We start from the raw sequence: 25801 nt of genomic DNA on the forward strand, positions 1-25801 counted from the left end.
GGAGGAAAGAGTGATAACAAGGTTGAGATTTGGGCATACAGGACTTAATTATACACTTTTTAAAATTCAAAAGCATAATACTGGTAAATGTGATTACTGTGGAAAATATGAAACAATAGAACATGTTATATTAGAATGTCATAAATATGAAAGAGAAAGAAGATATATGAGAAGAGAGGTTGAAGGTATTAAGGAAAAGGTTAATTTATTAGATATTTTGAGGAAGAATTTAGGGAGTAAACATGTACAAATAGTGATTCATTTTTTAAAGAAAATAAAATTATTTCATAGAATTTGATTATAGTAGATAAAATTGTGAAAGTATGGAGGATATAGAAGGGTAGAATACAATGTAATGTGTAAGTATGTCTATTTGTATATATACATATAGGTAAGATATATTTATTTATTTAATTTGTAGAATTAAATATATATATATATAAATAGATAGACCGACACGAACCACACTCCATACCAGTAAGTGGCGGTAATGCTACTAAAAGTTTGTTGCCAACCGCCAATAAAACCAACAAGAAGAAGAAGAAGAAGAAGAAGAAGAAGGAAGTATTAACAAATCCTTCACTACGTGGCCGTAAACATGGTGAGAAACATAAAGAAATTATTGAATAAATATTTATCTTAAAACGAGATTTTAGTGTTTTCCTCTTACCGGATGTTTCGGATTTGAAGCAGGAAGTTTAGACCGTTAGCTTGTAGCTTCGCATTTAGCTTAAATCTACATTTATACGATCATATTTTCAAGTTTTAATAGTTGGGTTGATTTGAGTCCGAGTCTCGGATTGAATCTGGTTTAGCAAACCCATCTGTATCTCGTTTAAACAGACATTTATCGGTTGTTTAACTCAAAATTCTTCCAGATTTACAACACTGTTCATCGCCGAATTGAAATAGAAGCTTTTTTTGTTTAGAAATACGTTTTATGATCAGTTTTTACACAGAAAACTGATAATGCCTAAATATTTTCAGATATTTGTTCGGACTTTGGTCTGAAGCCCCTCAGGCCTGACTGGACTGAACCTATCTGAGACGCGTTTTAAAATAAAACCTTTTAAAATAAGAACAGTTTTATTTAAAGCTGCTCTACCGCTTCATGTTTATTAAAAAAACAAGACCTTTAATCCATTATCCACGCAGACTAATTGCATCAAGTTTTTCTAATATTTTGATATTTCCTAAAACCTGAATGTTTCCATGTGAAGTCATTTCTCTCCTATGCATTTTTATAAAGAATTAAAATCCTAAGAGGGCTGATTTATTGATTTAATGTATGGGTCAAAGTCTCCAGTCTAGTTTTTTGTTCTGATCCTGATGAAAATAAGAGAAAAATAAATAATTTCCCTCATTTGATACTTCAGGAGTTCCACCTGAAAGTCTGGAGTAAAAACATTAAGTGACAGGATTAGCACAACATGATTCCCAGTTGGAAAAAAGGTTCAGGAGTTCAAGTATCCTACAGACAGAGCAGGATTTCTGCTCACTCTGGAAAAGTTTGGAATCTGTTGTCCATTGTCTAAATGTTTTATCCATGCATCCGTCCATCTAATTGTATTTCCAGATGTTATTCCCTATTGTATGGTCTTACATCTGTCCTTCCCATCATTCCCAGGTTTTTCCAGGATTTAAAACCTCACAGTAATATCTGTGGTGAATTCATAGTGAAGGGAATGAAAACTAAAGTGAAAAATGTGTTTGTTTTCAGGCTACAGGAGCGGATCAGGCTGCCGGGATGAGTCTGGTTGTGTTCAGCCTCCTGCTGTTCACATATTACACAGTGTGGGTCATAGTACTGGTAGGTTCTGATTGGGTCCAATCATCTTAGAACCAGAATCACTCATACCAGACTGGTCCTAGGAGGGAAATTAGTTTTATTGTTTGTACTAATTCATTAGTCTAAACACAGTAATATTCCATTTAATTAGCCTCTTAATGAATTTTACAACAGTCTGTTGTATTCCAGGTCAGTTCTGACAAACAGTAGGGTTCACCGTAGAACTGCAAGTTTTCTTTATTTTCATGACTATGAATATTGTAGCTTCACACTGAAGGCATCAAAACTATGAATTAAATCATGTGGAATTATATACTGAACAAAAAAGTAACTGAAAATATGTCTTATATTCTAGGTTCTTCAAAGTAGACACCTTTTACTTTGATTACTACTCCACACACTCTTGGTATTCTGTTGATGAGCTTCAAGAGGTCGTCACCTGAAATGACAGAGTGAAGGTAAAAGGGCCAACAAGTACTAAGCATCTCTGGGAACTCCTTCAAGACTGTTGGAAAACCATTTCAGGCGACGACCTCTTGAAGCTCATCAACAGAATACCAAGAGTGTCATAGTCATGAAAATAAAGAAAACTCTTTGAATGAGAAGATGTGTCCAAACTTCTGGTCGGTACTGTAGATAGTATCAGTAATATTCCATAACAGCAATAATTATATTTTACATCATTATTGGCTCAGATTTTCCTATTGATGCATCCTTAATTAATAGGAATGTAAATCCTGCCTGATTATGCTTTTTTGTTTCTTCTTGCAGCCTTTTGTGGACGGTGATCATGTCCTTCACAAATATTTCCTCCCTCGGGAATACTCGGTTATCCTGCCCGGAGTCGCTGCAGTAGTCCTGCTGCTGTGTATAGGTTAGAGTCTTATTTCACAGACCTTCTGATGACAACTACTCCATAACAGGCTGAAGCCAACATGTTCCTGGTTCTGACTCATCAGCTTTTTTTTATCGGTTAATATCAATCCAGTTCCACCTTTCAGGGTGCAACACATTCCAGTAAAACCTGTTACAGTGCAGGTTTTCCCACTTTGTCATTTTCCCATCCCTCCGGTGTTTGGAATGTGGTTTTTCATTTTGTTGGTGAAAAAGAGTCAGCTGTTAAATCCACGCTGGACTTATTGATGCTGGTGTCACAGAAGTGGGCATTGATGCATCCCCAGCATCACAGAGCCAGGCTCTGGGAGGGGGGAGTTTTTCCTTGAAAATCAACCGTCGTATATTTTCAGTTTGGGAGTGAGATTCCTTAGCTTGACTTTCAGATATTGTCTTTGTCAAAATTCTGCTTTCACTTACAGATATTGTATGGAAGCAAAAAGAGGTAGAGAGCAGAGGTCAAGAGTAACATCTGCTGCTCAACGTTACCAATGACAATGAAAACAGTCCTCCAGCAGAGCGAACAGAGCTGACAGCTCACGTTTACCTGCCAGCAGGAGGAGTTAGATTCAACCAGTAGCAGAAGATATCTGTGTGAGACAAATTAAATAGTTTCTGCCCTCAAAAAGGAAAGTACTTCTTACCCGATAAACTTCATGCTCACAAACAACAGCTGAGGTCAGCTCAGAGTTCTGGCTGTTGATTTTATTTACATACAGAGTATTAATAAAGTTGGCTTACTGTTATTAATACCTGCATCAGCTGTATTTAGTGTTCTGGATAATTTTGGTGTCACTTATAATACGTTTTTGCTCCACAGGAGCCTTCACCGCAGTCATCATGTGGAAACATGGCAAACCAAAGAAAGTGGACTGAAGTCTGGATGTTTGTGGGACCCATGTGGAGTCAACTCTGTTTTCTGACACCTCCTGTTTAGATGTAAGAGAAGGTCACCTGACCTCTTTTTTCCATGTTTGATCCATTTTGGGGTTAATTGAAACCAGAGGAACTCATTTTTCCACACATGCAGCTGTGACCTGTTCTCACCTCTCCAGTTTGCCCAGTTTGGAAAATCTGAACTTTGGTTCTTCCCAGTAGTTGGTTTACAGAAGACTGAATGTCCTGATGATTTCAGGTCTTCTGGATCTTCTGACTCTGTGTTGCACCTCCTAACAGCTGTTATCCTCCATCTACTATCTCCTCCCAGTGTTCAGACACACTTCAGCAGAGGCTCTCCACTCTCACACCAGATTACATCCATCTGTGGAGAACAGAGAAACTCAACACGGGGCTTCAGGAAGGACATCTGAGTTCAAATAAAACCCAGACTGCTGAGCTTGGCAGGTTCAGTTTGTTATAAGGAATATTCTGTTTTTATTGGATCTAATAACTGGAGATGAAGAAACCTCAAACTGAGGCTGATGTGTTAAATAATGAGAACTGAGTGGACGTCTGTCATCGGTTTGAAAAACATCTGAATCTTCTGTAGATATTCTGAGTTTGTTGAGATGGATTTGGATACAGTTTCCAGGCGGACTGTTGTTGTTTTCACAAAAAACAATAAAGAAATGGAAAAGGTTTGTGATGGTTTGAATTTAATTTTTTCATTGTCATGACGTAAATATTCGCCCATTAAAAACGTCAAACAAATGTTAATATGAGACAAAGATAATCTGAGTTAAAAACAAAAACCTGTTTTCAAATGATTTCATTCATTAAGGGATCAAACCAGCCTGACCCTTAGCGATAAAGTAATCACCCCCTAAACCCAATAAGCGGTTGTCCCTCCCTGGCAGCGGCTGCCATCAGGTGTTCAGGATACCTGCTAACGAATCTTTAAAGCAAAGCAGGAAGCTGCAAATAAGCTAAAATGACAACAAACTTTATTTTAGACATGAATTTATTGTGTTGATGTGATGTCCTGGCTATGGTTCTGATAGCAGTAGCATCGGGTCTTCTGCTGATGTTAGTGCTGTGTGCTGCTTTTAGCTCCTTGAGGTTCAGAACTGTTTTAATATTATTCTTAAATAAACAGTTTTCATTGTTTTTGCCGTTTTTGTCTTGTTTCTGCACCGCTAGATAATTATATATCTGTTATCAAACTACAGAAATGGCCGAACGGGGTAGAGTGCAGCGCTCTTTGACCTCAATGGAGTGCGGGCTGTGAAGTTCTGAAGTAGCAAAGCAGTCCCAGACTATCATACTACCACCACCAGACTGATGGATGTCGATGACTGTTACTAATCCGTTTTAGATTGGAGCAGGAGTTTTCTTTTTGACTACTTCCTGTTGTCAGACAGGTTCTGTTGAAGTGATCTCCGAGTCTACAGGTCTGGCAGTAAACAGGTCAGGCTGTGGCTTGTTAAAGGGGGTAGTTACTTTGTCACTCAGGACCAGGTTGATTTGGTTAGACTTTCCCATATAAATAAAATCCTGATTTGAAAACTGTTTTTTGTTTTTCTTCAGCTTGTTTCACAGAACTCCATCTTCTCATGTACCTGGTGTTTCCATATTCCAACTGGATGAAGGTTTAAGTTTGTTCCGAGAGCTGAGAAAACATTTAGTCATAAATGAACAAATGTTTTAGCAGAAATAGTCTTTATAAAACGTTCGTCTTGACTGCATTAATCCTTCTAAACAGAGGGGGCAGCAGATCACAACTAAAACACTCCAGCAACTCTTGTAATGTTGTGGGAATGTATTAAATTAGATTTATTAGTTTATTTTTATCAGCTGCTTTGATTCAGATCATTTCATTTATTTAGCCTAATATTTGACCAAACATCTCAGAGCGAATGAAAGGTACCTCCTTAGCACCCAGTGACATGACACCTTCTGGTGTTTGGGTTGGGGTGGGGTCCTAAATGAGGCGTCTAACATGGCAGCAGGAATATCTGACCTTAATGAAGCCCATCTGGTGTCCAGGGATGATCGCTGGTAGCTGTGTTTAAAGGCCCGTTGGAAAGGATCCTTTCACATACAAAAGGACAGATGATTGGCTCCTGCATGGTCAGGTGATGGGAGGCAGACCAACAGGACTCCTGAAACAGACACCAGAAGCTGTTCTGGACCAGATCAATACTCATCTGGTCTGGAAGACTTTCCAAACTGCGGTCTTCTCAGAGCTTCTGGGCAGAAATGTTCCTGTGGACTTCAACGACCAGGTCAGAACCTTCTGAAGGTTTGTTAGAGATCATGGAATCATGCATCTACAGCAACTTCATTTATTCTGACAGTCTTCCAGGATATTTTGGATTTTTTCTCAAACTCCACCAGTTTTAGCTTAATTTCTCCACTTTTACCTTAAATCTTTACCATTTTGGAGATGTCTCTAAGTCTGCTCCGACAACACGTTCAGGCCTGTTAGGATTCTGCAGCTGCAAGAATCATTCAGACCTCAGATAAAACCAGGTCCAGATCTAACTGGTAAAATAAGATCAGCAGATTAACAACAGAAATCAGATTAAATAAAGAAGGAAACTGAAACAGAAAATATAAGTAAAGACACATTAAAAAATAACACATTCGGAAATAAAATGATTCTTCCCATTTTTATTATTATTAAAAATGTTAATAGACAACAGGGCCAGAAAACAAACAACATTCTGTAATATTGAAAAGAATAAAACTCTTTCAGCACTAATATGATTTCATAAAATGATGTCACAGGCCTATTCTGTTCATAAACCTTCAATAAAAATATCAAAAGTGTTTTACAAATATCAGTGTCTATAAACAACAGTGTCAGAAAAAAAATATTGGTAATATGAATAAAATGTTTTCAGGCATTAATAGTATTCCATAGAGTTTAGTTAATGTCACTTTGTTTTATTTCATGATCCAATAAAAAGCATAAACAGTTGTCTCTATATTTTTATTTCATTCCTGCATTATTATTCCATAATAGGTAAAGGTTCCTAAACATGAAGGTTTTCAGCACATTAAGGATCAGAAGGAAGGTTTAAAGTTCAGAACTGATTTCAGGATCAGTCAGACAAACTGGAGCAGATTGGTGCTTTTAATTTGGAGGAACATGCTGCTGAGTGTTGTATACTGGCCTGTGAGCCAGCGCACCATCAGCCTGTTTGTCCCTCCTGTTTGTGCTGCAGCTGCAGAGTCAGTCAGTGTCAGTGTTTGGGTGTGACTACAGACTGATCCAGGATCTGCTCCGAGCTCGGTCAGTCTCCGGACAGATGACCCACAGACCAGAACCAGAACAGCAGCAGACCTGAGGTAAGAAAGATAATTCATCCTGCTCCGGATTACAGAGAGCAGCTGTCAGCAAGCAGAGAAGAAATCAGTTTATCTTTTATTTGTCAGAACCACTGATAGATAGATAGATAGATAGATAGATAGATAGATAGATAGATAGATAGATAGATAGATAGATAGATAGATAGATAGATAGATAGATAGATAGATAGATAGATAGATAGATAGATAGATAGATAGATAGATAGATAGATAGATAGATAGATAGATAGATAGATAGATAGATAGATAGATAGATAGATAGATAGATAGATAGATAGATAGATAGATAGATAGATAGATAGATAGATAGATAGATAGATAGATAGATAGATAGATAGATAGATAGATAGATCGTGGGTCAAAGTTCACAATCAGGAAAAGGTGGAACACTGCCTCTGGGTGGGCCTGAAAGGGTTGTTGAGGAAATTAATTTGTGGGTTACCTGTTAAATGCTGATTCTGACATATTAACGTGTAAATGAACGATTTCCTGATGATGTCCGGAGCCGAGAGGCAGGAAGTCCTGCTGACAGCTAAACAAACTCTGAGGTGAGCGCACCTGCTGACATCAGGCCCAGAGCGGGCTGCAACCTGGTGGCTTTTTGTTAGGCAAATAAGATGAGACTCCATCCATCATGGAAGGAGCTCATTAAACAAATCCTGATGCAGATGTAAAGTGAAATCCCTGCAGCGCTGCTTGACATGGGGCCAGAGCAGGCTGGCAGGGTCTCGGTCAATGACGTTCTGATGTAGGACTGACCACCCTGGCTTTATGGCGAGGCTACCACCTGATCATGAAGTTACCACACTGCCAGGCGTGGTCTTCTGTCATGAAGCCGCATCCTGATGCGGAATGAGAGAGTCATGCCAGGTCATCGTCTGGGCTATGCTACGATCATTGTGAAAACGTGCTGCAGATGTACGGAGCACGGAGAGGATCTAGAAGAGCGTCTCCTAGACGTGGAGAAAAGCAGTAAGTGCTTTTAGTAAATACTGCAGCATTATGATTGCTTTTACCCTAAAGGAAGTTTTCCAGCTACATTATTATAGTTGGTGTTGGTCATAGAGAGTGCGGTGCTGTCTTCATGGAGTCCATCTGCTTGTATCCAGAATCCAGATCTGCTTGTCATGTCCTACCAGATAACTGGGTCCCACTTTTTACGCAGAGCTGCTTCAAACCTATTCAGGGAACTAATATTGGGGCCCATTTTTCAGCCCATTGTCTACCAGTGTGGGGCCCATATGTAAATGTTGGCTGGGTGTGACAACACGGATGTGATGCTCCCTTCAGAGAGCCACGGTGGAGCTGCATCTCCTCCACAGTGAAAGGAGTCCGCTGATATGGTTCATTTGACCAGGATTCATCGTCATTTAGAGGATTTTCATGCATGTACCAATGGGAGGAGACTCCGGATCAGATCCAGAACTCCCTGAAGGGACTTTTTATACCTTCTGGTCAGAGAAACCCTACAACCCAAATGGAAGAGTTGGAGAGTGTTGCTGGGGATAGGAATGTCTAGGTTTGGGTTTTCTGAACCTCTTTCCTCCATGACCTGACCTTCACTGAACCAGAGCCAACAAATGATGGTCTGGTTTTAGTGTGAAAGATCAACTCAAAGTTTCCATGGGACTAAGATCATAACTTCATGATGACCTCTCATAAACGATGGCTTTGTTGTCGCTAACCACTGGTCCAAGCTTTAAGTTCCTGACTGATGTCTTGAGATGTTGCTTCAGTATTTCCATGTAATGTTGTTTGATACATATTGTTCTCAAGTGCACCAGTCCCTCCTGCAGCACATAGCATGATGCTGCCACCGCCTTGCTTCACAGTTAGGGTGGTGTTCTCAGGCTTCCAGATTCCCTCTTTTTCCTCCAAATGTAACGAGGCTCATTATGACCAAAGTTCATGTTCCATCAGACCTCTGGACATGTTACCAAACGTTGAGATCTGCAGCGCCTGAGTGCGTTTACACTGCTGTTTGGCCTTTTATGTTGTTGGTTTTGGTCTACTGGCTTCTTCTTCTCTGAGTGGCCTTTCAGCCCATGTTGGTTCAGGACTCATTTCAGCAGCATCTTCAGAAGGTCTTGATTCACACATTTCAAACCAGAACCCATCCATCTCCGGGACCCAGAACTCGTCTCCTATGGGAACAGTGTGATGTCTGGACATTTCCATGCTGTTTACACTTGCATATAACTTTTAGAGCAGGTGAACTTAGAACCTTCAGGCATCTGGAAATCGGACCCAAGGAGGAACCAGACTGGTGGAGGTCCACAATTTTGTTCCTGATATCTTGGCTCATTTGTGATTTTTCCGTGATGCTACTCAAGGAAGCAGAGTTTGAGGTGTTGCCTTAAAATAGATCCTAAAGTGTGCCTACAGTTTACTCGAATGTTAGGAATTCACCAATCAGAGACTCAGAAAGCAATGACATCATTATCTGGGCTTTCACATATTCTTAAAAAACACAGTGATCTTATTAAATATATGTTTTTGGTTTTGAAGAAAGCAATAAAAGTGATTTCTCTAATTTTTGTGCCCTTTAGCACCTGGAGATAATGTTGGTGACCCTGATTAAAGTCAGACGGAGAGGAAAATGGAACAGTGTCTGTCTTCCTGTGAGCTCTGCTGGAGCTTTAGATGATTTTAAATCTGTTTTTTGGTCCAGCTCTCTTAAATTGCTGTGATGTCTTGAGACTTGGTTGCACTTGTGAAATGTGTTAATGAGCAGCGTAACTCATTAAGCACAGTGTGGCCCACAGAGCTTTTATCCCATTGTGTTGGTCTCCATGGTAACCCAGTTAAAGACTCCACTGCTGTGTGTTTTCCTCTCTGGCCTCCTCTCACTCTTTGATTTCTTCAGTCGGAGCTTTAGAAACCTGCTCTCCATTCAGCGCGGGCCGTCAGGTGACCGAGCGGCGGCCACATGTGTCAGATCCATCCATGCCTTCTGCTTTCTGGTTTCTGTATCCCAGATGGAGATGTCAGGAGCTCCGGGGATGCCTGGTCGCCAGCAGCAGCGCTCCGGGACCGTGAAGAGGAGGAGGTGGGGAGGTCTGAGGCAGCAGTGGAAACTTCTGGGCCTCTTTGAGATCGATCAGCAGCATGAGTTCTACAGCCTGACCTCCATGATGAAGGAGGGCTTAGCTGCAGCCATCCAGACTACCATCGACAACCCACTGACGGTGAGTATCAGCAGCAGGCATCATGCTGTGGGACTGCTCTCATTAGAAACACCCTAAAATTCTTCTGCTCCCCCTTATCAGCAGCTAGTTCAGGGGTCAGCAACCTGTGCTCCTACCAAATAAAATTCATATACAGCCACAAAAAACACCTGACCTTTAAAATTTAGAAATTTAGAAATAACTGCAATACAGATCAATTTAACTTTATTTTAGGGTTTCATGAACAGAAAGTTTAAAACTTTAGGAAAATTGAGTAAAACTCTCCAACAGTTTCTGACCTGATGACGAAGAGCATGACAGAATAAAACAAAATAATTCCTGGGACCATTTGCTGTGGAGATACTTTGCAGATATTGCATAAAAGAACTGCCAAGCTCACTTTCTATAATTATCTTTATAGTAAGCAACAGTTTTACATCGATGTTAGCCAAAGTTCTTCGGAGCCTCTTGGAAGGGTCCACAGGACCACATGCTGCAGAGCACTGAGCTAGATGGTTGAAACCTTGACACATCGGGGACAATGACCTGAATCGCACATCTGGTTTTGGAACAGATCCAGCAGGCACACATTAAGCTTTGGGAATGGGCCCAAGATTCAAACTCAACTCTGATGAAAATGTAGGTCTGTGCAGGAAGTCAACCAATTTATTTTAACTTTGTCAAATGTGCCAAGAAGAGAGGTCAAAGGTCAGAATGACATCAGAAGTTTGTGGATGGATATAAAGAGTGTGGTCCAGGTGAGACTGGCTGAGAGATGTTTAACTTGAGGTTTCTGTGGATGTATTCAGTTTAGTTCAATTTAATTCAGTTCACGTGGATTAAGTTTAGTTTAGTTCATTTCAATTAAATTGAGTTCAGTTCAGTTTTATTGTATGAAATTTATTTATTTTCAGTTCTGTTCAATTGAGTTCAGATGGATTTTTAGTTCAGTCCAATTCATTTCAGTTTCTGTGTGCATGTATGGATATATCTGGCTCTGTTGGGACCAGAGGAGATCTAAAATAAGTCCAAACTAGAGAAAAGCCCAAACTAAATCAGCTGATGGTGAAACTACTCGAACATATGGCTGAACGCTGCAGCTCTAAAAGTGGTGGTCATCTGGTGCGTTTTGGAGAATAAAAATGTTTCTTCTTATTTGATGACCCTGAAACTTTCCTGCTGCTCTGAGGAGGTGAACTGACCTCTGGGACCTGTACTGGATCTCCACCCTGGTACCCATCCCTCAGTTCATACATAAAACAGTAACTGTTGTCCACAGTCAGTAAAATTGATTCGCTCCAGTGAAAGCTTTTAAATCTATATAAAACCTCTGGGTTGTGCTCTGATGTTCAGTCACTCATAGACAAATCAAAGCTGATGCATTTTGTTTTAACGTCACAAATAATAAAAATCACCAAACAGCAAAGGTCACTGAGCTGTGAAGCTTCCTGGCAGCTTTCCAGTCATTGACTACTGGATTACTGAACAGATGAGCTTTAAAACCTCTTTGTCTTTGTGTTTACATGAGGGCGAGGCAGCTCCACACGGAGGTTCACCTGTTTCAGCGCAATAATAACAGCAGCAAACACTTTCACTCAGAAAGATATTTACATGATATCATAGCTGCTTAGACCTGAATGCCCTTTGGCAACACTGAAACCAGGTCAGAGAAGAGCGGTGGAATAACTCGCTGTGTTCAGACGGATGAAACTGGGATCTCTGGGAGTTAACAGAGATTCACTAACAGAGAGCCTAAAGATAAAGTTGCTTCTCAGCTCAATGGTCTCAACACTGGTCCATTTGTTGGGTTAAACAGCTTCACAAACACACGACTATTCCTGGAAATGGTTGGATACAAACAGTAAAACTTAAAGAGAAAGCGGACGAAGTCTGAAGACAAACTTAGAATAGAATAGAAATAGACTTTATTGTCCTAGCGTGGGGAAATTCAGGTGTTTCAGTAGCAAAGTAAAAAGCAAAAGGAAACCTGCAGGTACAAAGGTAAAAAACTGGTAAAAAAAAAAAAAAAAAACGAAAAGTAAGAATGTACAGTAAGAGAAAATGTACAATATAAGAAAAAGAAATACTGTAAAGTTAATAAAAATGACAAACTCTGCAAAGACGGGCTTCTGGAACTGGACCCAAATGCAGAAAGAAGCAGCACTGAGTGTCACACAATTTTATCAAATAAAGAGAGAAAAACATACAGCCAAACATGGACATAAGTAGCACAGTATAAACCAGAGAGGAGCAACGGGAAATGGGAAACGTAGATAGCAGGTAACAGGTGGACTGAATGAGCTTAAATGCAGAGTGACTGAGAGAAATAAACATGAATGAAACTGCATGGAAGTAACAGGAAACCAAGGAAACATCTAACTGAGAACTAACAGAAAGAGACAGAAGCACAGAATGACTGAGAAACTAAAGAATAATATGAAAACTTCAAACAATAATGAACATTAGGATGTTTCAGGTAGTATCTATTATCTACCAATAAATGGTGATTGAAATCCTTAACTTTCCAGTGGATGGTTGTTCGCACCCAGAGGTTCATCAACAGACTCAGATTAATGGCAGCAACGAAAACAAAGCTAAATGACTCCAACTAGCTAAGCTAGACTGGTATGTTTGCTCCATCATAGCATTAGCTCTATTTGCTTTGTGAATTAGACACAGATTGAATGAACAGCAGACTAATGATGCGATTAAGACCAGACTGCCTGTTCGGACCTGTGAGGTTTCTCACAATCAAAGTTACCAATCCAAGGAGAGGATCCATTATTCTATGGAGAGCCATTTCATTCAAAATTAAGTAAATAAATACTGCTATTAAATTATAAATTATATAAATTATTAATAAATATCCCCATGAAATAAAACAAAATAATTATATTAAAATCTTTTTTTTATCTTGTTTTATTTAATTCATTTCAAGATTTATTTAATTTACCTAAAGATGTATTTATTTATTTATTTCATTAAGCAGTTTTATTTTGTGACACTTTCATTTTGTAAAGCTACTTTACATATTTCAGTGACTTTTACTTTTTAACCCCATTTTTCATTTTAAGCACTTTTTATTTCAGGTTCTTATATTCAAATGAGGGGGCGGACTTTTATCTTTAAGTAAATTAAATAAATCTTGAAATGAATTAAATAAAATAAGATGAACATTTCTTTTAACATAATTATTTAGTTTTTTAACATGGGGATATTTATTTATTTCATGGAATATTTATTAATAATTTATCAATAGCAGTACTTATTTATTTATTTCATTTTGAATGAAACGGCTCTCCATATGATCCTTCTGGGCTCCACTCTTAGTCTCTGGTGCCTTAAAACTAACCGAGCCTTCGATTCTAGAGGGAAAACATCTTGCTGAAAACTAATGCAATAATTAAGAAATCATTTTATGCTCAGTGGTTGGTGTGTAAATATTATCCCAGAGCATTAAAGCCGAGTAGGAAGTGAAATCTCATACTGATCCAGTTTCCACCATGCTGTTACAGAACAAACAGTGAGAGAAGAATTTCACTCGACCCTGTTCAGCTTCAGCCTAATCCTCCTGAAACCCACTCTGATGACTCAGCAGGTTAACGCATTACAGCTCGCTCCGGTGTGCAGTTTCTACGGAGTCTGACAAACATCACGCAGCAGGTCTGACCTTTCCACCTCAGATCGGTATTACAGCAGACCTGAAGAACCATCTGACTGAAGACACTCTGCTTATCTTAGCATCTCTTAATATCAATGAATTCCTGCATTTCCACCTCTACCAGCGTTATTTGCCAGCTGATGAGTGAGAAATAGACCCGGCACACAAGAACTGAACAGAACAATGTTGATTAGTAAATCGAGATATGAAGTTAGGGCATGAATACACACCCTGAAGAAGGGTCCGTCTATCTTATCACATCTGTTTTCTGCTCCAGAAGGACCTATCAGATGATGATTTCAGATCAGAGGTCACACAGGACCATAAGGTAAGGTCCTGCAGAACAATGATAAACCAGCAGATGGTAAATGATTGTTGTTCAAAAGGCAGATTTTCTTTGCTTGTGTAGGAGTTCAGTCTGGAGACGTTTGCTGGCCCGGTGTTTGCCAGCCTGAGGGGATCTTTAGGAATTACAGAAGAGGAATATCAGCAGTCACTGTGCTCGGAAAATTGCTACCTCCAGTTCATCAGCAACTCCAAGAGCAAAGCTGACTTCTTCCTGACGTGAGTCTTATCTCCACTCAGAGCAGAAACAACCAGTTTTAATGAGAACCCAACATCTGGCACCTTACTCAGGTTTGATGAAATCATGAATCCATTCCATGCATTTCTTCTTCCTTTCACTGTTTTGGTCTGTAGCTTCTTCTGGGAACTCTGTATATGTTCACAGAACAGGCAAAAGTCACAGAAATGTATCTTTTTTGTCCATATGTGGCCCTTATCTGGCGCTGAACAACAAAAGTTTTAGTCACATTAATAGAACTGAGGCATTTTGTGTTTTTGAACCTCCAGGAATGATAAACGCTTCTTCCTGAAGACCCAGAACAAACGGGAGATTAAATTCCTTCTGGCCAACCTGAAGATCTACATAAAGCATCTGAAGAATTACCCACATTCACTGCTGGTCAAGTTTTTAGGTAGAGTTCACAGCTTCACACACCCGACCCACAACCTAATCCTAATTCTAACCCTGAACATCTCCAGAGTCGGGTTTATGGGTCTTGGAGTTTTGGGATTGCAACAAAGACACAATTTTCACTAATTTCAGCTGAAAACGATTTCATCGGTGCAGATTAGTGTAGAACCACGACTTTCATGCAGCAGAAAATATCTTCATGTTTCTTCTGCCACTAAAGAAGGAAGTCAGTCTAATCTCTGCAGCATCTACTGCAGTTAATGCTTCGCAGCGCAACTGTTACACAAATCTGAGTCCTGATGATTTGTTTGTTTTCCTTTCAGGAGTTCACAAGATCCGAATCCCAGGCAGTCGGAAGGTACAGATCCCATTTAAACCCGGTTCTCCAGCAGATTGAAACCTGGGGCTGGGCTCAGGAAGTGTGGGCTCTTGAGATCCTCTTTAGAAACTAAATACCAAAAAATGATTCTGGTAAAGCACATTTATGCTATAGTTAATGAATTTTCAAATGATTTGACATTTCTCAAGGGAAGAAACCAAACTATCCTAAGGAGCTCCGAAGCCCACAACCAGCCACAGCCTGACCTGATTACTGCCTGACCTGTAAAATAAGGAAATAACTTAAAAGAACCTGTCTGATAACACAAAGTAGGCTATTTAATGTCAGAAAGCCACACATCATCTCCTGATCTTAAATAAATCTTAAATTCAAGAACAGATTAAAAATAAAGTCCGGAAAGGGTTATTATTTGTTTGAAGATGTGAATCTCTTTTTCTGTGATTTCCTGGACCAGAAGCTGAAAAGTTCAGGTACCACAGGGTTAGAACCATGAGCAGCAACCTTTTCTGCTTTCTCCTTGGCAGAAATACTTCATCGTGATGCAAAGCGTGTTTTATCCAGACGATCGCATCAACGCCAGGTGAGTTTGGGTCCCAGGATGCAGCGGATGAGCAGGAACGGGAACGCTGTGGGTTGATGTGTGTTTTGTGCTGCCAGGTACGATATTAAGGGCTGTGAGGTGAGTCGGTGGACCGAACCGGCACCAGAGGGTAGCCAGATCATCGTAGTTCTCAAAGACCTCAACTTTGAAGGACAGTTCATCAGTCTGGGTGAGGATGTTGAAAACATGATGAAAAGTGAAAGTGGATGACTCTGCTGCTGCTGTTATAAAACATCTCTGTGTGTATCTTTGTGCGTTGTGCAGAACACCAGAGATCCTGGCTCGTCCAGCAGGTGGAGATCGACACAAACTTCCTCCAGCGGCTCAATGTGTTGGACTACAGCTTCCTGCTGGCCTATCAGCCTCTACACCAAGACGAGCGCAACCAGAGCCTGTCCTTCGCGTCCCTCATCGTCAGAACCAAAAGGTCAGTATCTTCTTCTGGATTCCCCTGAGAGAGGACTGAGAATGTTGGGACAGTGGTAGGTGGGGTCAGGATTAACGGGAAAGATACTGAGCTTCAGTTTATTTTAGGGAAAATCAGCCTCGTGTTGTTTATTTCTCCGGCAGCAGTGAGACAAACAGATCTATGAAAGCTGTTCAATAATAAAGGCAGAGCTGAAAGCTGAACCCTGACATCATCATGAGCATCATGTGATGCTGCTGGAAGACTGAAAATAGACTGATAACCAGCAGGAAAAAACAGATCCTTCAGATGTTTAAAACCCCCAGAAGTAGAATAGATCCAGATCCAGATGATCTGTGACCTCAGTGGGAGAACATGGAAACTCTGCTGCTGAGTCCTTCCAGCTGTGGGATGGCAGCCATCCTCAGATTTAAAATACAGCCAAACTACTGGTTTATAACCAATCTAAATAAAGAAAAGAAAAGTGTGGTGAAGAATATTGGGGGCATTGCTGCCAACAATCCAAGAATGTGGTTTTGATGGATAAAGAGTATAAAAAACTTGGAAATGTAAACGTATTTAAGGACATTCATGAACTATTCAGCAGATTTCTTCTTCTTATTCCTCTGCTTTACTAAAAATGTTAGGTCCTACTTTTCTTCTGCAAAACAACCAAAAACACACAAAAACCTGTGGCTGAGAGAATGCCCTCAGCTCTGAGGTTCTGTAGAAACTGGACCTAAAGGTTCTGTTCAGCCTCCTACAGAAAGCACTGCAGGCACAGAAACATCTACCTGTGTGACCACCAGAAGGTTCTGCTGAAGGTTTTGCTCACAGAGCGTTTGTTTCAGGCAGAAACTCCTTGGAGAAGGTGGGAATCACCATGGCAACCATTGATACTCAACCATCATGGCTGCCCCCATAGAAGCGATATAATATCGGCAATCTGATTATGTCTGATTAGGACATTAAATTAAGACATAACGTGAGACTGTGGGTTTTCCATCTTAAATCACTTAAACAGCAAACAAGGAAGAGGTTTAAACTTGGACTTTCAAAATAAAGTTATCAGATTCTCCTGAAAATAAAAGTCTAGCTCTGTCAGAGTTTTGATAATTGAAAGAATTGGTACCTAACAGTCAAAGCTGATCCAAGTGGGAATGCTGGGAAGTAGCTGCATTGTGATGCTTTAAACTTTGTTGACAAATGATCTGTTTGTTTCTATGACCTTTATTGGTTTTTATCAGACAAACAGGATGTTGCACAATAGGCTGTTTATTCTAGAAAATAGCTGAATCTGTTAAAACTGTCATTTTGTTCTTTAAAGGACCAGTTTAAAATAAACACATTTCTAATCCTTGCTTTGCTTTGCTTTGGTGCTCATGGATTATTTAAAGGAATATTTTCTGACAGTTTGAAGGGTCAGACCTGCTGGTTGGATCATTTGTTCTGGAGCTTCCGGGGGTTTATTCCCCATCAGTGGAAAACATGGATCAGACTGTAAAAATACATTTTGGCTTTTTATGGAACGTTTTCTTAGAACCTTAAAGGGTCATTCCTTGAAATGTTGTAGTAGTTCAGGTCACGTTTCAAACCTCTGCTCATTTTTGGGTTTTTTTGTCCAGAACCCTGAGCAGCTGGAGGGATTCTGCCTTACTTCCTTCCCTGTATCATTCCAGGTCTGTGAATCCTGGATCCAGCCCCATCTACACCAGCGTAGTTGGAGTTCCAGGAGCAGTTCCAGATGATGATACCTCCAGACCTTTTTCTGAATCAGACTCTGGCTTAAAGTTGTCACATGACGGAGACACAACAGGCAGCAGCTTTTCCCCGACGTGTCCGGAGCACATTGGACCTGGAGCTGACACACCCGAGATTCCAGACTTCAAGACTCAAAACCGTCGCCTGCTGCCAAACCTGAAGAACCCGTTACATGTTATAGACGGACCCGAGCAGCGCTACTTCATTGGTATCATTGACATTTTCACGGTTTATAGTTTTAAGAAGAGGCTGGAGCACCTGTGGAAGAGTCTGAGACATCCTGGGAGATCCTTCTCCACTGTCAGTCCTGATGCGTACTGTCTCCGGCTCTGTCAGTGGGTTCAGGACCACACCAAGTAACACACAGCAGGCATGAAGCTTGATTCTGCTGGTCCAAATGACCACCAACATGCAGCATGCTCATGTCTCTGAACAGATATAAAAGCAGCCGCTCCCAGATAATCCTTCAGAGGATTTAACTGATAGGATGCTAAGCCTTTATGTGTCTGAACATGGTCCTCAGAAGGTCTTCAAATGAGATAAATCCAACCTCAGACAAACAATATCTTACTGTGTCATTATTAATGAACAAAAAGTAAACCGTAATACCGCATCAAGAAAGAAAGTATTAGCCTGGTGCTGATCAGCAGCGATCATTAGCTGATCATCTTCAGTGTGAAACAGAAGGTTAGTCAGTTTGGTGCTCTGGAGCATCCAGGTGTGTGTTAACACAATGTCAAGATGGAAGACATCAGCAATGGCCTCAGAGAAGCAACTGTTGCTGCTCATCAATCTGGGATGAGTTATAAGGCCCTTTGTAAACCAACTGGGTCAGAATTCTACAGGGAGAATGATTATCCCCAAGTTCAAATCCTTTTGCAAACCTGAGTGAAGGACCAGACTTCTGGACCAAAGTCCGTTGGACAGATGAGACCAAACTGACTTCCTGTTGCTGAGGGAGGTCAGGGGGTGTACCTAGTTTTTTATCCACACCTTCTAGATTGTGGTTTAGTTTCTTGTAAATAATAATGACACAGATCTGGAGATGGTTTTGCCTCATTTTAAACCTGATGCTAATTTCTTTTGCTCTGGTTTGTTACATAAAACATTAAAATTAAAAGTTGATTATTTTACATCTATAGTTATGTAGAGAAGAGGTCCTATAAAATGATGGGACGCATGATATGCAAATTATTTATTATTTATTAGATACAGATCTCTACCTACATGCTTGTTGTCTTAAAGGGACATGTATTGTTTTTTTATTAGAATTGTGTGAAGTTTAAATTAATAGTTAGTCTCCTATTTTCATGCTTTTGGATTGAATCCACGTGAGTACTTCCATCTCCTCCTTCTTCCTGGAGCTCTGCTGATCTGCTGAGTTTTCCAGTCAAGACCATGAACCAGAATGCAGGTTCTGGATGTGGAGCATGTTCAAAAGCATTTATTCTGAGGATATGTTGCCTTAAGATTTGCCAAGAGAACATCCCATACCATGATACAACCTCCTGCCATCACAAATCATGGCTGCTGACAACAGGCTGGATGCTCTTCTTTCTTTGCTCCATTTCTTCTGACAAACATCTGGAGTACTGATCCATGTGACCACAGTCCCCGTTCGCACAATGTTTTAGACGTTCCCTCCAAGTCACATCCCTTCAGGTAAGTCCCCCATTGTCTTCTAAGGCCTTGAAGTCCTCCTGGTGATGGACAGAATCCCCAGATGGCACCACTGCAGTAATCTGATCTGCTGTTCTGCAGAGATGGTTGATTTCAGGATAAATTAGGTCAAAGGTCACTGCAGCCCCCAGGCAACAAGGGCATGGTTCTCAACTGGCACTCAACTGAAGGAGCTGAATAATCTTGATGTCTTGTTCCTTAGTGATGGCAGGATGTAGCAGGAGATGGATAGATAGACAAGATTTCTGCTCTCGTCCATCTGTGTTCCAACCCTCAGCTGTGGTCATCAAATCATGACTGAAAGAACAAGATACAAACTTCCTCTGTGAGGAGGTCTGGCTCTGCCTGAGAGATAAGAAGAGGGTCATCTGGAGGGAGCTGCTGCTTCTCCGCATAATGAGGAGGCAGCTGACATAGTTCATCTGATCAGGGTCCCCCAAGATGATTTTCTCTGGAAGTTGTTTGAGGGACACGCCAGTATCCAATCATTTCTGGAAAATCTCAACTTTTGTTTCCAGAGTTGTAAAACTAAATGTTTACTTGTTTAGTTGAACTTTGTGTGAGTCATCCTACAAACCCCTTCTCCCTTCTGGCCTAAGATTTCCATGCGGAGCTGCAGAGTTTTGATCAGGCGAGGGATGTGGGATGACTTGTGACCTCCTGTGTTTGACAGATGGACCATCTTAACTCCTCAGGGACTGAGCCATTTATTGGTTTTCCTGTAGGACTAAAGTAGGATCATAACAAGAACAACTTTTCTGAAGTCTTAATCCATCGTTTTCCAGCTGGTTTTGGAAAGTGTTGCAGTCTGAAATGCAGGAATGGATGGATGTGAATAGATGAAACATAAAAACATTTGCTTTGTACTGTCTGCAATAAAGAAAAATGAAAAGTTAATGTAAGGATCTTTGTTTATTAGAATTTTCCTGAACATCCCTTGGATTTAAAGACAAAGGAACCAAATTTAATTTTTCTGTTTTCTCCAATGTCAATGTTTTATAAATCAGCAGCAACCTCTTGATGGTCAGTGATGATAAAGGCCTCATTTTAGGATCACAGACGTTCACAGACACAGAGGTTGTCTCTCTACATCTGTCAGCATCAGTGGTCATAAGGTTCTCCTTTCTAATGATCTCAGAGGGCAACTAATGCAACCCTACCAGATTTACCTGCAGAGGTTTGCACTTTTAGTTCTGCTAAATTACAGCGAGGACATAGAAAATGTCAGTTTCCAATTATTCATGTTGCTGTATTCCGGTTTGTAGATATTCCAGATCTATTTTCTTGGAAAACCACCCTTTTCTCTGTATACCAACGGAGGTACGTGATGTTGTTTTCATGAAGGCTTTCCACAACTCAGAGACAGCAGTGAAAATGTCCGAAGGTTACCCTGAAAACACCTCTCTTTTCTACAGAGTTTAGCTGCTGAATTTCAACCCATTTGGAGGAAACAGAACCGGTCTTGAACCTGTCTGCAAAACAAGAGAATACGTTTAACACGCTTCAAGTCAGCAGTGGAATGAAAATACCATATTTTCAAGATTTTCCTAAGATGGAAAACCCAATTTTAGGTTAGAGCCGATAACTTTTCCCAGATTCCAGCAAGATCTGGAATAATAGGTTATAATAGGTAATAATCCCCAGTAAACTGTCAGAGGTAGATCCACAAAAGGTAAATAAATTAGTCCAAACAAAAAGACTTCTAGCCTATTATTGTTTTTTAGGGAAAATCTCTCATATTTAAAGTTGAAAAACGGTCAAATTGGCCATTATTCTGGAAACTGCGTAGTTTATGTACATCCAGTACAACATGTTCAGTTGTAGTTATCATAGGAATAATGTCATACACCTTTGTTTGCAAAATGTTTGCCAAGAAGAAGTAGACTAAAAATATTAAGTGGGTTGAGGACTGATCCTTGGGGCCCACCAGAGCTTTACTGACCCACTGAGGTTTCATTGTGATGATACGTGAAGTCTTCCTGATTCTCATTTCTGCGTAACATTCCGAGCAAACAAAGGATTGGGATCCTATAACAATATAGAAAATAAGAGTTTATATACATTTATTTAAATTTTACACAAGACCAACATGTGGCTTCACACTGAGGAGAAGAAACTGGACTGTGTATCTGCAGCAGGTTCAGAATATTGAAGCTGCAGGTGAATCAAAGAAAACTTCTGAAACAGACTGAAACAGCACCAGATCCATTAATTGTCATATTTTAATTAGTTCAGGGGGTGGATCTCTGCTCCATGGAGCCGGTAGCGTTTTATTCATTTACTGTTGTTCATTGGAGGAGAAGATCTCTCCTTTCTCTCTGTCTTTCCTCCATCTTCTCTGCTTCACACACTTTTAGGATCACTAAAGGTCCTCCTCACTGCTCTGAACATCTCCTCACGTTAGGAGCTCTCTGAAGGCCTCAGATGCTTCCTGAATAACTTTCATCTCACTGAGGGAAAATTCTCAGAACAATTTGAGAAATTCTCAGATTTCTCTTAGAATGACATCACTAGGAGCCACTTTTAGTCTCAGGGTTCTTTGGGAATACGGGCCCTGATCTTTAGCAGGTTCTAGGATTGAAAGCTAACCTGAAGGGAACCACATTTCTGCACAGCTCTCTGAATTTCCCATCACAGAGAAGTTTGTTCTCACAAACAAGGAATTTGACTTTGACTGGACCATTGCAGTACTTCAATTCTCTACTTTTTCAGCCTTTCTGGTGTAAATCTGCTGCTGTGTTTGGGATCATTGTTCTGTTAATGAGACCCAGTTTGGACCACGCTTCAGCTGTTGGACAGATGGACTCACATTTGACTCTAGAATATTTTGGTCTTGAGAGGAGATCATGGCACATTCAATCACTTCAAGGTGTCCAGGTCCTGAGGCTGCAAAGCAATCCCACACATCATCTAGTCACCCACCAACATGCTTGATAGTTATGAGGTTGTTTGTGCTGAGATTGGTTTTGCACATTGTGGTCCAGCATCTCTTCTTTTTCTTTTTCTAACTGTCCGGATGACCTTTAACCTTTAACCTGCTAATTGAGGCCAGTTGAGTCTGAGATAGAGCTCTGGGGTTTTGGGTCATTTCTCTGAGCTTCACGCTCTGACCTTGGCCTGAACCTGCTGGGACGTCCTCTCCTGCAAAGATTGGCAGCTGTCTGAGATGTTTCCCTCTTGGGAATAACCTTTCTCTCTGGAGAATGGTGGACCGAAGATAGTTTGAAGACAACCTTCTGACAGACTAACCGTTCACACACAGGTTTTCTATGTTAGTGTCATCTGTTTCTGTCTGGGTTTAGTACCCAGGATCTTCTTGCTACAAGGCAACACGCTACTTACTACTGTGGGGCTCCAGGAGCTAATTTTTGAATCTGGTAAAGACCACATCAGTTTAGTTATGTCCTGTAAAACTCTAGAGAAGAAAGAGGACCTGCTTTTCTATTCCCATGACAGCATGGTTGTCCATGTAGAGTCCAGAAGGAAATTATTTTTAAGGACGTTGTGTTATATTCCTAAACTCCAGATGGAGCCAGAGAGCTAACAATTAGCTACCAGAGTTTCAGTTTTGTTAGACAAGAAACTACAGACCGTTTGATCAGATAAAAACCGCTGAGTTATAATAATTGTCCATTTGAGGGTTGGTGAACAGAAATAAAATGAATGTATACCAATATCATCCATTAAAAAAAGATGAAAAAAATGATGAAATCAGCTTTAAATGTCTTGGAAAAGTGGCAGCAAATGTCCCGGGACTAGAACAAAATACGGGAATGCAGAATTTAGGTTCTAGGTTCCTCAGTTCTGGTAAGGAACCACATGAAGGCCTGAGATGTTACAAAAAAGTTTAAAACTAAATATTATTTAGTTTGCTGCTACTTTTCCAAGACAGTCAAAGCTGGTTTCATCTGTTTTTTTTTCATCTTTTAAAATAATTTTTTATTTTTGAACAACCATTTTACTGCTTCTTTACTTTTATCTTACGCTTTGAAATATTTCTTGTCTTAAAATGACATTTTTTCCTTTCATCTTTACAACACTTCATGCCATGAATGATGCAACTCAAAAAAACGTTTCCTGCCTTGCCTCACTAAATATGCTGAGGGCGAAAGGGATTAAAGGGAGCAGAAGCAGGAAACAGGTGGAAAGCTAAAGACAAATCCAGATTAAATCCACAAAGGGCCAAACCAGGAGAAACCATCACAGACAGAAACCTAAAGACATGAAGCTTAAGGAGTCATGTGGCTGTGCAGAAACAACAGTTTCTTTTTGCCCCATCAGCTTTTCTTCTGTCCAATGTTGCTTGTTATTCTCACATTCATCAGAGGTTTCACTCTCAGATCTTTCATCAGCAGAATCATCTCTGTTCATGTTGTTGTTTAAGTTCTGCACCTTGTTCCAATGTTTAACTGATGTAAACCAATGAAGACCAGACACCTGACCAAATACTGGTTCCTCATAACCAGAAACATCCAGTAAATATCAGAAATACTTCAATAAATGTTCACTGCAATGCTAACTTTAACTTCAGCTAGCTAACTCTTGTTGGAGATTTACATCTAAATTCACTCAGGTGAAATTTATTCAGCCCATTCAAACAGTTAAACTTTAACAATCAGTGTTGTTCTGTTTAAGACCATGGGGTCAAGAAGAGACAATCAGCATTCAGCTCTAATAAAACCACATAAACAACTTTGATGTGGCTCTGCAGCAGCAGAAATGATCAGAAACAAATCAACAAAGGAGTGAGTGAAATGTTCTCCAGACCAGTTATGGTTCTGGATCTCACCTGAACCATGCTTATGCTGATGGCCTGAGGGTTCTTTACGGAAGAGCTGATCAGCAGGAGCTAAAAGCTGCTTTGAAATGTCGCTGTTTTCTGTGGTTAAGAAGAATTCAGTGTTTTCTTGGTCAGGGGAGATGATCGAGCTCATTTTATTTGAACGACTGCTTTCTAGATGCACCAGAGCAACGTTACAGACAGTAAACTTTTCACTTTGACTCTGTCTGATGTCTGAATGGAGAACAACAACAGTTCATCCAAAAACCATCAAACCAGGAGAAAGAACATCACATTCACTCAAAGAACCTGCAGATAGACATGCTCTTCTTCAAGTTTAGGTCATATTAAGAAGTTCAGTTTTTCAGATCGTCTATTCAAAGCTGTGAAAATATACTTTAGCCGCCATTTCTGCTGGTTTCTTCTCAAATCTTCAGATCAATAAACAGATTTTATTAAGTAAAGTTTATTTGTACAGTGCCTTTCACAGATACACATGACAAAGAGAGAATAAAATTTAAACATGATTAGATCAAAATATGAATTAAAGATAAAAGAGCAAATACAAATGGAGAAATAATTAAAGATAAATACAATAAGGAAGAATAACATAAATAACATGAGAAACGGTGAAGTGGCAACAAGAAAATAAGAAGAGTAAAACAACTAAATTAAAAAGTAAGGTGCTGGTAGTGGTGAGAACCAGATATAAAACTCTTCCCAGACTGTTTGACCTCCACTCCGGAACCAGCTGCTTTTTAAATGAGTTCAGATTCTGAAAACAACATAGGAAAAGAAGCTGGTTCTGGAGTGGAGGTCAAACAGTCTGGGAAGAGTTTTATATCTGGTTCTCACCACTACCAGCACCTTTTGCTTTTAATATCAGAGCAACAGCTGTCACCAAATGTTTGTGATAACTGCTAAATGTGAGTCAAAGCTGCTGGTTCATCGGACCTCTGTTGAGGTGTGGTAGACCTGGTGAATCACTGGGTGTTACTGTGATAATCTGCCTGGGTTAGGGCTTCTCTGCACCTCCATGTTCTTTGTTGTTGTTTTTCTGTTCATTCCTGTTGATCAGGTTCATCATTCATTCTTGTGTTTAAATGGGTTTCTTGGATTCCTGTGTTAGACGTTTTCCTTGTAGATCTGTTCCTCCCTGTTTATGTTCTTTAAGTTAGTTCCATTGTTCACTTACATGTTTTTGTTGTTCCCCTGGACTCCCTGCTCATGTGTGTCAATTAGCCTCCCTCCTTCAGCTGCCTGTATGTTCTCTTTCACTAGCTGCTCCTGATTCCCCTCTGATTAGCTCCCTGTGTTCATTGGTCCATTTTTCACCCTGCCTCAATATTTAAACACTCTGTTTTTCATTGTTCTCTACTGGTTCCCCCTGTTGTCTGCCTGCTCCATGTCTGTTTACTCCATGATCCTGTCACCTCCTTCCCATGTCTCACACCTGCCTATGTTTCAGTGCCTGGTCCAGTTTATTTATTAT

At 40.2% G+C, this 25801-nt stretch overlaps 2 protein-coding genes across 5 annotated transcripts; both read left to right on the forward strand.

Moving 5' to 3' along the window:
• The first annotated feature begins 466 nt into the window (after window positions 1-466).
• On the forward strand, window positions 467-4263 carry dpm2 (dolichyl-phosphate mannosyltransferase subunit 2, regulatory). 3 transcript variants are annotated; one of them, XR_007039212.1, is made up of 5 exons: window positions 467-601; window positions 1721-1810; window positions 2561-2663; window positions 3504-3622; window positions 3819-4263. XR_007039212.1 is itself a non-coding variant. In XM_047371943.1 (4 exons), exons 1-4 carry the CDS (start codon window positions 599-601, stop codon window positions 3557-3559), a joined length of 252 nt encoding a protein of 83 aa, XP_047227899.1. In that variant the 5' UTR covers window positions 467-598; the 3' UTR covers window positions 3560-4263. The 3 variants fall into 3 exon arrangements, 1 of the variants encoding a protein (XP_047227899.1); XR_007039213.1 differs by having other exon boundaries at window positions 3891-4263; XM_047371943.1 differs by having other exon boundaries at window positions 3504-4263.
• Window positions 4264-6770: 2507 nt separating this feature from the next.
• Window positions 6771-20426, forward strand: pip5kl1 (phosphatidylinositol-4-phosphate 5-kinase-like 1). 2 transcript variants are annotated; one of them, XM_047371883.1, is made up of 10 exons: window positions 6771-6916; window positions 9916-10125; window positions 14043-14093; window positions 14175-14329; window positions 14618-14742; window positions 15065-15099; window positions 15606-15661; window positions 15739-15851; window positions 15947-16109; window positions 17768-20426. In XM_047371883.1, the coding sequence occupies exons 2-10, from the start codon at window positions 9916-9918 to the stop codon at window positions 18207-18209; spliced, it is 1350 nt and encodes a 449-aa protein (XP_047227839.1). In that variant the 5' UTR covers window positions 6771-6916; the 3' UTR covers window positions 18210-20426. The 2 variants fall into 2 exon arrangements, with proteins under 2 accessions (XP_047227839.1, XP_047227840.1); XM_047371884.1 differs by lacking the exon at window positions 6771-6916 and having other exon boundaries at window positions 9814-10125.
• Window positions 20427-25801: the final 5375 nt, after the last annotated feature.

This window comes from Girardinichthys multiradiatus, chromosome 8 (assembly GCF_021462225.1).
Source record: "Girardinichthys multiradiatus isolate DD_20200921_A chromosome 8, DD_fGirMul_XY1, whole genome shotgun sequence".
Taxonomy (NCBI): Eukaryota; Metazoa; Chordata; class Actinopteri; order Cyprinodontiformes; family Goodeidae; genus Girardinichthys; species Girardinichthys multiradiatus.

Bases quoted from the DNA above. Each gene is read 5' to 3' on its own strand.
- dpm2 (XM_047371943.1), top strand. The intron at 1,811-2,560 runs GTAGGTTCTGAT...TTCTTCTTGCAG, and splicing joins CAGTGTGGGTCATAGTACTG to CCTTTTGTGGACGGTGATCA. The intron at 2,664-3,503 runs GTTAGAGTCTTA...TTTGCTCCACAG, and splicing joins AGTCCTGCTGCTGTGTATAG to GAGCCTTCACCGCAGTCATC.
- pip5kl1 (XM_047371883.1), top strand. From the start codon at position 9,916: ATGGAGATGTCAGGAGCTCCGGGGATGCCTGGTCGCCAGCAGCAGCGC. The intron at 10,126-14,042 runs GTGAGTATCAGC...TTTCTGCTCCAG, and splicing joins CCATCGACAACCCACTGACG to AAGGACCTATCAGATGATGA. The intron at 14,743-15,064 runs GTAGAGTTCACA...TTTTCCTTTCAG, and splicing joins ACTGCTGGTCAAGTTTTTAG to GAGTTCACAAGATCCGAATC.